General features: G+C 37.6%; 1 protein-coding gene across 1 annotated transcript; it reads right to left on the reverse strand.

Annotated features, from left to right (window-relative positions):
- Positions 1 to 1,391: 1,391 nt before the first annotated feature.
- Positions 1,392 to 7,565, reverse strand: LOC145486962 (uncharacterized). Its single transcript, XM_081465666.1, has 4 exons — positions 5,971 to 7,565; positions 5,019 to 5,117; positions 4,448 to 4,539; positions 1,392 to 2,631 (listed from the first exon to the last, which is right to left on the reverse strand). The coding sequence occupies exons 1-4, from the start codon at positions 7,496 to 7,498 to the stop codon at positions 2,566 to 2,568; spliced, it is 1,785 nt and encodes a 594-aa protein (XP_081321792.1). The 5' UTR covers positions 7,499 to 7,565; the 3' UTR covers positions 1,392 to 2,565.
- Positions 7,566 to 12,224: the final 4,659 nt, after the last annotated feature.

The following is a 12,224-nucleotide window of genomic DNA, read 5'->3' on the forward strand; positions in this document are numbered from 1 at the left end:
GTAAGTTTTGTGTTTTAATTTAAGCATAAAACGTTTCCATCGAATGCATTCTGTCGAAGTTATGCATTGAAAGGTATGCTGGATTTTCTGTGTCAGATTTGCCTGGTCACCATTTCATGCGTTTTTAACTTTTCAAAAATCTTTTTTATTCACTGATTATGATCAGTTCTTGTAGGAGTTAGCTTTTCTCAAGTAGGCACTGGCATTTCCTGGCAGGTGGCAGATTTAATCAGCCGCTGTCAGGTTAAAATACAGTTATAGGGTGGAAAAATATTTTTTTCATAATCTTTGGTCTTTAAGCTTTCTAGAAATGTGTACTTTGCTATGGTTTCGAATTAAATCTTAGCCACGAGAAAAGTTTGAAAAAACTGGTATGTTTTTAGGTGAGCCCCCGCCTTAAATCACACATTTCCTCAAGAGGAAAATAAATTTAAAGCGTTAAAGATTTATTTCCATTATGATCAACTATCTCAACAGCGATCAGTTTTTGTTGATTTAGTTTAGATATCATTTGTTCAACACTTGTTCAACTGTTTCCGATTGAAACACTTCCCGATTCAACTTTCGTTTTCCTTGGAAATTCAAGCAACTGAGAACCGTTTCAACTGAGGTTTATGTTAATTTAAAATAGTCGACTAAGACAACAAACAGCAGCTAAGTTCGTAATGAGATATACTATGCCACTCGTTTTGCAAACGTTTTATTTTAGCTTACTTGATGAGACAAACTTCAACCTGTAGTTAATTCCCGGCAGAGCCAATCGAACATTCGGAAATCGAACTCAATCAAACCCAATCGAACTCAATCCGTAGTTTGGCAATCGAACCAAATCGAACACCGACCTTTGTGTGAGTTGGATTTCCGAACTAATCGAACTCAATCAGACAAATCGAACAGAACCGAACTGAATCCATTGGACTGTGTTCGATTGAGTTCAGTAGCCGAACTCGCTCGAACAAAGATCATGTTATGTGGTTTCGAAAACACGAAAAACACGGGTTATATTGAAATAACTCGAGCCTAGAAAATTTTGTTTTTGATTTTCAACGCCAGTTTCATAAAAAATCAAGAGTTCAGAAATAAAAAGTTCGATTTAGCTCGATGGTCCAATTCTTTTTGTGTGAGTTCGATTCGGTTCGATTACCGAACTCAATCCATGGATTGAGTTCGATTTAGTTCGATTGAGTTCGATTGAAAAACATTTCGATTGGGTTCGATTGACTATGCTGGGTTAATTTTAATGATAAACTACTTAAAATGTGAGTAAATACACATCAAGCAGTGGTAAATGCCATGAATAAATCTTTATTTTATCCACTGTAATGGATCATGGTTATGAAAGTTTTTATCTTTTAACTCAGGCGTGGATGAGTATGTTGTATACTGTTCTAATTACTAGTGAAGAACTTTTGTTAATCAACATATTAAGAGCGCCTGTCTATAAATTTCACCTGCAGGTGTGCAAAATGAAACAAATCGAAAACTCTCAAACTTGGCCAGAATGTACATGTAGGTCTAGTGGAACAATTTATATATAAAAAAAATACTCTGAGTTCAACCTTTTTTTCTTTTTGGCGACTCAGCAGAGTTAATAATCCGCGAACTTATTCATCGCAGAAGTTTAAACGGCATTCCCCATCAAACTGGCTTATTTATTCACGATTGCTGCTAATTCGAGCCCTGTTTCCCAGCACACATATTTGACATATTTACATATTTACAACTTTTGGAAGCGCCTAAGGTTTGTTGGCTTTGTTAGCTTAGGAAAACACATTTCGATGAATTTCTGAAAAGATTAACTTGCACACTACATGTTAAATGGAGAGCAGAAATAAACGGAATGTGCTCTTATGAAAACTCTGATACGGTCCGCCTCATTCCCCGGGCAAACACAAAAGACCGTAAAAATGAGCGCTTTCCGTTCGACCAATAATTTCGTAACTCTCGAAACTGGGGCCAAATGGTATGAAAATTGCCTGGGAAAGCTCCCAGAAAATCTGAGAATTGCTGAATTCCGGCGAAATGCCAACAATTAACAAAATCAACTGGAAATTAAATTCCTAGGGTGAAATTTTCGAAAAGCAGGATAGGTTCTCTTTCCTTCATTTTGGTCGAATGGAAAGCACCAAGGGTTTCATCACATTTTCAAACACTGAGAAGACTTACGACGTGTACTGTAGCGGAGCCATGATTGAGGTGTTTCTTGTTTGGAAATGTTATGAGAGACTTACTCTATTGTTTGATATGTCTTCTTAAACGAAGAATTAAGTAAAAATCATAAACTTATTGTCACGGTTACGTGATGATTTCTTATGCTGAATTCTTAATGAGTTCAAGAACGCTTTTTCATCGAATCTACCAATTTCTCTTATGAATCGGCTAAAGAAAGCTGTTCTGCCTATCATAATATGTCGATCTTGTACTTCCGTTTCCTTTAGGACGCTTTAGTCTTTCAAGCCAATTCATGATTCAAAAACGCGGGAACCCTTCGGGAAGGCTCCTATCCATATAGCCTGTATTGGAGTAGCCCCAGTCCATTTTTCTTTGAACAGATGGTATGTTGATTTAAACTTGCACGAGTTGAGCGGCAGCGCTTTCTAGTAGCCAGTAAGTTTCCATCGTACCTTTCCCCTGGAAAGACAAGAAAAAAGGATATGGTAAAGTTCAACAACTTCAATATTACAATAGGGCTCTAGATCTGTACGACGTGGACGACATAACAAGCTGGAGAACAATCTGTCCCAGGTGCGACACAGCGAGGTCTCTTCTGTACCCGCCGTCGCGTTGTTTCTAGCAATTTGAACTTTTTGTTTTGTTTCCTTTTGATTCTTCTTGTTTATATATGAGTAGCTCAAGTTTAATTCTTATCAGAACCCTGTGATCCACTGTAATTGGCTACGCTGTAGTGGTCTCCCTGCCTAATGAATTTTGTTGTACATAAGGTAAGTATTTTAGTTAGGCGATCGCGAAGTTAAATAAATAAAAAATGTTTACATCCACAGGGGATTTGTGGAAATAAATGATAGTATGTGATAAGTTGGTAGAGAAATGAGAACGCTCTTGAGGTCGGCACACACCTTGTAGTGGGAACAGTTTGTAAGGGCAGTGCACACGATGCGACATGGAAAATGACAGAGGTCATTTTGTCTATGTTGAGCATGACACAAGAACTAAAAATGACCAGCTAATTGCTTGCCACAAAACTTTTAAGGTAGAAACGGGCATGTCTCTCAACGAAAACGTTCACTGCAACGTGCAACCGATCTATGTCCCTGTAACATGTTACCTGATGCGTGCTGGGGTTAGATAAATTACGCTCTAAAATTTGAGTATTATGCTTCTGAGCGTCACTCCTAAAATCATAGCATTAGTATAGGTAATCATACGGTTTCGAGTTCAATTTGGAATTAATTTGCACGAGTGAGTTTTTCAAAAAGCTGAAATTGCACGAGCCGCTTCGGCGAGTGTAATTTCAGCTTTTTGAAAAACTCACAAGAGCAAATTAACTCCAAATTGAACGAGAAAAACCGTATGACTACTTATTAATAATATAAACATGGAAAAATTCGCGCGGAGGAAGTGCCGGAAGATCTTTCTTAGAGCCATTTTTTCTTATTTGAGAAAACTTTTTTCAAAGTTTCAACACAAAATTTTCGTCATCATTTTACCTGATATCATTTTCTTAGAAAAATTCCTATTATCTTTCAGTCAATCATAATCCAGAATTTTGATGTGTAATTTGCACTGGTGTTACACTTTTTGCACCGATGTTACACTTTTTGCACTGGTGTTACACTTGAACTGCACTGCTCTTAGCCAATCAGAATCGAGTAATTTTTTCATGTGTATTATTATGCTCGAAATTATGCTCATGCCCTAGCATTATGCTCAAAGATGCTGGGTGAATTTTGCGCAAAAAAAAAGAAAAGACAAAATAATGGCTAACATATTATTAAATGTCCTTCTTTTAAATAACAACTGAACAACGCCTTTGAAAAAAGAATGCTCTCATACGAAGCAACAGGAGCTGTATGTCAGGAGGCTCTTCAGTTTGGTTCATGACAAGTGAAAACTGCCTGGGGAGCCAGGCATAAAGTAAGGTAGCCAGGCCTTCAAACAGAAAACCAGGCATTCAACAAAGCCAAATAAGTGCATAAAGCAGCCACAAAGCCCACAATTGACATTTTTTTAAACACATCATTTTGATGTTTTTATTACCTGGATAATTTTATCAACTTTTAGGCTCCTAAACATGACTATTATGCCGACATTATGCTCGATGCTCGCACCATAGTATTATGCTCGAAATTATGCCGGCTAATTTATCTAACCCAAGTTCGCGCAGAACTTTCATCAATCAGTGACACGAGCCAGTGGGTCCTTATAGCACGAGTTGAATCTACTTTGGTACGCTAGGGCTTATAAGAGCCATGCTGGTAAAGCATACCTTTACTTCGACAAGTCCTCTGTATTCCAGAGTGTATCCCCCAAGAAATGTCAGCATATCTTTTGTATCCTTGCTGACATGAATTCTCTGGGCTGTAATCAAAACTCCACAATTTTAGAGGTTTATAAGAAAGTAAAAACGAAGCTACCTAGCTATCGGTTAATTCAAACAGTCAACCATTTTAAAAACTGATATTATAGCTTCACACAATCGGAAAAATGATATTGCAAAGTTTGTCCCAGGAAATGAAAACGGCTCAACATTTATTTCAGATGATCCCTTCAAAAGTAGGAAGATTTACAGCTTTGTGCTGTGCTTGAAGGTAAACATAAAGTTTTGACAGGGGCACTTATGAGTTTTGCTTAAAATGTAATCACTTTCCGTTTGAAGAATTCATAAAGACAAATCTTGGACACAGAGGGTAAAGTCTAAAAAATTCAAAATGTAAATATCGAAGCTTCCATTTGACTGATGTATCACTATTTACGTGAGACAGACGTTAATAATTTACAGCGAACAACCTCATATAAGAACACTGAACAATACCAAATATCACAGCACTCAAACTTACGCAAGCCCGTTGTTTGTATCCTAGAGGCGGTATTTACAGTGTCTCCAAATAAACAGTAGCGAGGCATTTTGTTTCCCACAACTCCAGCTGCGCAGGGGCCTGGAACGAAAAACAGTAATGGTGATCAATTCGAAAACCTTTCACCACGTGTACGCCAAGGCTTAAAATGTTAAAAAGTTGTTTGATGAAAGCATAAGTAAATTTTTATTTCTGATGACACGACAGGTAGGGGTAAATTATTTCCTCCTTCGTAAGAACGAGTGTAACATATTGGCACGTGAGAATTAGCACCTATTGTAAGTTATATTTTGTGTACGCATATTTAAGTAGGCTAGCACATTATGCAAATCTAGAAAGCACACACATCCACGCGGTGTGTATGAATAAGCAGAATAAACCTCTTCGACAACACACTACAACGAGGTTTGACCAGGAGCCCATGACCCTGGTTTGACTACATTTATAAATTTTTCCTAAATAAGCTATTTAGTCAGTGAAATATTCATGCTCTATTCCGAGCTAATATTTCTCCTGATTTTCATACCTTATTGAAACAGCAATAGATTTAACTGCTGCTACATGCAATTTATACCGTGGATCAGAAAAGCCATTTTAAAACACTAAATCTTATAAGTGCGGACTTATTTGTCAAACTTTGCAATGGTCATTTGACTGTTTAGTTAAGTTTAGGTTAGGACAAGGTCCGAAGAAGCCAACGGAGAGTAGAAGGGTCACGTGACCCGTATTTCTGGCGCAGGTAGCTGCTTAGCCTTTCTCCCCTCAGGGAGTATATTGTTGAATTGTTATAACTCTTCGCTGGCACTCACGTGTGCTACTACGGGGTGCAGCAGGGGGGAGGGTTCTATAATAGTTAATTGTCTTATCCAAGGGCACAACAAGGGCAGCCCAAGCTAACGATAGGCCACTATGCTCCTTGGATAGCCTTACCCACCTGTATGGATCCCGATTCTAACGCAAAGATCCCGTTCACCGTCGGAGCCAAAACGAAGGCTCTCCATGAGCTCCACTAAATGTAGCGCCATCAGAGCGATCTCCGTAACGTGACGGTGCCCATTTTTCTCTGGAAGGCCTGATACCACCATGTAAGCATCACCAATCGTCTCCACTTTGTAAACGTCGTATTTGTCGATGTGGTTGTCAAAGATACCGTAGAGACGGTTCAACATTTGTGTGACCTCCATGGGAGAAATGTTGGCACATATTTGCGTGAAGTCGACGATATCACTAAAGAAGACTGTCACGCTTTCAAACTGCTCTGCTGTCACGCTTTGGCCGCCCTTTAATTGCTCTGCTACCAGGTACGGCAGCATTTGGTAGAGAAGAGAGTCCGCCCTTTGCTTTTCTTCCATCAGCAGTTTCGTAGTTTGATGGAGTTTGGCCGCAGAGCGCTGGATGGCGTAGATGACGTATATAAAAAAGGCCATGAGTAATACAATAAAACCAAATATGGCGAGCTTTAGAACCCAGTCATTTTCGGTCGCGGTGACTTCATTATCCAATCTCTCTAGGATCAGCGCTCCGGTTTCTCGCTGGACTTGGAGTAGTGCATCTATGTAATCTGTCATAAGCTGGAACCATTCCCTACCTAATTCCACTGACGCGTTTTGTTTTTTGTTGCTCAAGATTATTTTCCTTTTTTGCTCCACTTCAACTAGTACCGAACCATTGTGTGCTTTCACAGCTCTTGTGTAAAAATCCTTAATTTCCGGCATTAACTCCATGCTAGCGTTTAGGTTTTCCTTGGCGAGCACGTTATTCTCCGCGAACCAAAGCAGATCGCCTGTTTCAAGGAATCTTCCTCGACTGAAAAACGAACCTCCCAGTGCACGTTCGACTCCTGTCTTCTCTTTTCCAATCAAGAGCATTTTGTAACCGATAAATTCTGACAAGACGTCATAGTTGATTTTCTGAACGTTTCGGAATAACCATTCAAACAGGTTTGAAATAATCTGCGAGTAAAATGTGATCTCATCTTGGATAGTACTGTTGACGACACTATAAAAATTACGGTGGTTATTGACCATCACCATGAACGTTTCCAGGCTGCTAAAGTTATATCGATCCTGGTCAGTTTCAGGCCAACTGTCAAGGTTTTTGGCGAACTCGTCTGTGTTATTACCTGCTTGTAACACCTTCTCCCACCCACCGTGTTCTCTGCCAGAACTCACGTACAAAACCCTCGTACCTCGTTCGATTTGTAACATGTGAACAAGACCAGCGATCTCGATGCTTAGTTTCACACTAGTTTGTAGTGTTTTTGTTTTAAAGGCGTTTTCGTTCGCTTCCAGTACGTCTAAAATTGTCAGAACTGTTAAACCAGTGAAGGCGACCAAGCACATGGCTGTCACCAGTATTAACCGAAGTCGCCTTCTTCCCCGAGCAATCGTTGTAGGTGTTGATGGCGGACCGGCGCTTGAATCTGTTGGGGTTACCCTATTTGTCATCATAGTAAAAGACATTTACAATCTGTCGGAGAAAAAAAGTCAGAATGGACATTAAACAGCCCAGTTAATACTGGCCGAAACATGTTTTACCAGACTCACTTGCTAGCACTTGCTAGCTGGCAGTACCTGAATACCAAATGGCTCATCTAGACTTAAATAAATGCAACCAACAACTGATATTTCTAAGAAAAAAGCGCGAACTTCTTTAACTGTAAATTGTATATGTTCCTCAGTCACGTTGTCCTTTTCGCGTATATATTATTCTGAAAGGTGAAAACTTGTTTCTGAAAGGACCCGCTCTGGGATAATTGCATTTTCCACAAAAAGCTGACTTGAAATGCGTTTTGGCTTAAGAAATGGATAAGTGCTAAATCACGAATTTCGCTGTTGTCGTTAACGTAGAAAAGAATTATTTATGATAACGATTTTCAAGCCTTTGATTGACAAAGAGCCCATTTGATCAAAGAATTTCATGTCGGCTGCATAGATCCTTTTAAACAACAGACATTCATCCTGCTGACTATAGAAAGTTCTCTTTGCTAATTTTTCGTATTTTATTGCGAAACGCGACCAACTATACAAATAAACTGGATTAAAAAGGTTATACAGAGCATGCGCAGGATAGGATGCTTATCTTTGGGACCTACGAAGCACAAAATTACAAGCATGGAAGCAGATTACGGTTCACCATATTTAATTTTGAGAATTCAAAAGCTGTCATGCATGCAAATTGCCATTCTGACAAGATTTTGAATGTCTTAATCATGATTCTGTCTTTTTGGCTAATATTTCTTTTGTTAAACTACTTCTAGTGATTTTTTTTCTTTATGATAGTGAAATAATAAAGCACGTTTACGACAGGCTTTCCGCCATTCGTGTTGAAACATGATGCACATCAGCCAAGAAACTGCAGGTTTATACCTCAACAGCGGTGCTAAGGCACAGTTTTCCTAGTCGAGAAACGTGATTGTTAGAAACCACGTACAGTCAAAGATTAATCCGTTGGTACAATTTTTAAAGTAGGTTCAATTTCATAGGCGGAGTTTTCAAATGGGCTTTCGGTCGGAGATCTACAGAAAGCAGCCATTTGTGAATTAAATTTAGTCGAGAAACCAATTTGCTCTTTACTTTACAGAGTTTCATGGGAATAATCAATAATTCAGTTTCAACTGCAAATATTTAACGATTAACTAAAGACCTTCACAAAATTTTAAAGACGTTTACATTGCTAATGGAGCCATCACAATTTGGTGTTAAAAATATTGCCTAACTGAAGGTAAAGGAAATGTTTTTTTCTTTAATAGGCTACTTTGCATATTGATATCCACCTGTTTTGCCTGTGTGATATATGACTTACTGTAGAGCAGGAAGGAGAAGCTGGAAGGCCAATTTATATTTGTCATATTATATTTTATATTATATTTGCCATTTTCAGTTTCATTGTCAAGTTAGCCCAAAACCCACACAACTTCAGTAGGTCTAGTTTTTTCACAGCGGAGGACATGAGGAGCTGTTATGTTGATCGCGCGAAGTTCCCTGTCACAAAATTTAGTAATTCTCAGGCATTGGCAATGCGACTCGATAATGCGACTCGATGTCCATCACAGAATTCGGTGCGAAAAAAATCGACCACAATTCAGATAGAAGTACAGAAGGAAAACTCAAGTGTCATGTTACATCTCAGAAACTGATATACTAGGTCGTTTTTGAATCGGCACTTGTTGGTAATCGTTGTATAAAAAGATTGCTATTCTACTTGTTAAACAACTGAAGTCAATTTTGTCACGACCAGAATTCAAACAGAAATATAAGGAACTTACTAATTCTTGAAATTAGCGTCCAAATTTCTCTTCAGTCCGCGGATCGTATATGTTCTGCTCAGTACGGGCTAGTGATCTCGACCCATTTGAACGATTATGATACAGAAAAAACTATCATTAGGTGCCAATTCAATTTCATGGCTGTTCTTTGATCTGATTGGTGGAGCGAAAAGCAGCTGTAACTAGCTCTTTGATTTGTATATAGCAACGGCTGAAAACTCCAATTTATTTTTTCCGATCACTAATCCTTATTTTTCAAAAAGGACCGTCAGTTTCTAATCGAGCAGATGTTTATCAAAGGACTGTTTGTCTCAAGTCTTCCAAGCTGCTTACGAAAACAACCCGGGCTGTAGACTCGTAAGATTCAATATTTTCCCCATGGTTCTTCTTTATATAATAATCTACACTAAACTGATCCAATAAATGTTTTTTTTTTTATGGTTTTAACGTATGAATTTATTCTTGGGTAGGTAATAAATATAATAGTCAGGAAAATGTTCATATATCTTAATATATTCTTTGATTATCAGTCTCTTTAAAAAAAATCATGACCATTCATTGTTTGAAAGGGCAGATCCGCACGCTTTTATGTCGTTAAAATCAGAGATCCGCCATTAACATTTCTACTTAAATCAGTTTACCTCGCCTAAGTAAAAATTTTCGCTCACTATTGTATGAGTAATCAAACAATTTTTCTAGTGCAATTTGAAATAAATAAGCACAAGTACATATTCAAAGACGAAGAAAAAGTATACGAGCCGGTGGCCGAGTGCAATTTGTAGTCTTTGAAAAATTTACTAATGCTTACTTATTTTGAACTGCACTTCAAATCATTTGATCACCTATACAGAAACCAGAGAAACTCTTTGGCTCAGGCACTGATGATATTTTCTATTCCAAATTGCACGAGAAAAATCATTTGATTACTATACTTGTTAATAATGCACACGCAATTTAATTTCAACTTTCTGCTCTCAATTTCAACTTTCTGCACTGTTTGGGGTTAATGGCGTGCTCTCAGCCAATCAGCGTGCTGATATTTTCGCATGTATATCATTAACATAATTAAGCAGGTATATTACATTAACATACAATTACATACGATGCCAGTTTTTGTGTAAAATCTAAATTTAAATGCTTGTTTTTTTGGTTGACTGACAGATTTGAATTTTCATATTTTATATTTTTGGATACCTTTAAACATCGTGCCCTTTATTTAGCATCATTACGCTAACTTTAACTATACAAAGTGCAATCGAAAACAAGCGATCGAATTTACGGGAAGAGGTTAAAGGAGGTCAAGGCTAATCCTATATGTGTTAGACAGATTAGCTTCATGTTTTTACCTAAGGCTTATTCATTTTGCTAAAAATGTACTGTAATATAAGGTTGTGTGAGCAAAGAAATATAAATAAAAATGGAAAATTATTAATAATAAAGGATTCAAAACTTCAGCAGGATGTAAATTTGATTTATGAACATTGCGTAAGAAAAGCAGCTAAAATCAATTTTAATGAACTCTAATCCACTTCCATCCGTTTAATTCTATTCTTCTGCCAAAACGCTTTTTTCTTTTTTGTTCTGTGGGGTATTTTTGTTTGCAATGTTTTGTAGATATTTGGTATTATTATTTGGAAATTTGGAAAAAGAAAGTTTGATAATCAGCCTGGCTCGTGCAATGAGAGCCCGCAAGCCTTAGAGATCGGCGAAGTTGGTCAAGTGCAGCGATTGCACAATACAGCACAATAGCAATGTTGACAACACCTACAAAATTTCATTTTAAATTTTAAAGCGACATTGACAATGTCCCTTTTACAGTTAAAATTAAATTTTTAAATAACATAGGTTGGCTTTTAGAAACCAGTGTATTTTCAAACAAATAGTAGAAATAACAAGAAATACCGGCAAAAAGGGAGCTCGTGAATTTTGGTAACTTGCTATCAAATTTTTCGAACGGAAACAAGATAAAATTATGCTAATAACAGGGGAAACGATTAATAAACTTCAGGAGCTGTCTGAACTCGCTGTGAATATTATTATCCATATTTTTTGGGGGCTTAGGGTTTGTCAACCTTTCTTTTTTTTTTCATGCAAATAAGTGTTTTGTGCTACCAAGCCTTGTGTGAGTATTACATGTAACTCTCAAACCTCTAATGTTTTTCACTTATATCTCAGGATAATATGCGACTCGTATGTATCCGCTTACGGCATTATCTGAGTTATATTCTACAACCTATCCACAGAGTTGTTTACAGCAGACCTTGAGGAAAAGGCGTGAAATTAAACATCGGTTTTTAAATACACAATCGAATCGTATATCGATTCGGCTCAGGTACATTTTTTTCGAAGCATTAGAAGAAGTCAATAGGGCACAAACGAACGAATTTCATCCAGAGACATACAGAGGCTCCACAGAGGAGGTTGTATCCAAATTTAATACTTTTTCATTCGTAAATTACAGTCTTGTCTAATATGGCAATCAGTAAACTTTTCGCTTTTATTGGACGACAACTGAGGTCTTACTCATTTGCCTTTTGACTGATGTTCCTCTCAACCGTTAAATTTTTCCCTCAAGCATTAAATTTTGTTTACATAACATGAAAGTTAGCGTTATTGAAACGTAGTTCTTTCTGTTCACCTGTATCTGTTAGCCTATTTTTTCCCTGAATATACTGCAGCTTGCGGTTGCCAGTTGTGTCTGTCGTATATGACAAAATTAAACGGTGACTTTGAAGATTTAGCAATAACGTTTTCCTATGTGGTGCAATGACTGACTTATAGGCAGAGTAGTTAAAGGATTCGAACATAAGTTATCTACAAAAAGGCAACCCAATGTTAAGATAGCCTTGCAATGTTGGGCCGCAAAGAACTCTCATTTGCCGTTTTTAAATCTCGCTGGAAAGAATAATTCAGAAGTGCCA

The sequence above is a fragment of the Orbicella franksi genome, chromosome 5 (genome assembly GCF_964199315.1).
Source record: "Orbicella franksi chromosome 5, jaOrbFran1.1, whole genome shotgun sequence".
Classification (NCBI taxonomy): domain Eukaryota; kingdom Metazoa; phylum Cnidaria; class Anthozoa; order Scleractinia; family Merulinidae; genus Orbicella; species Orbicella franksi.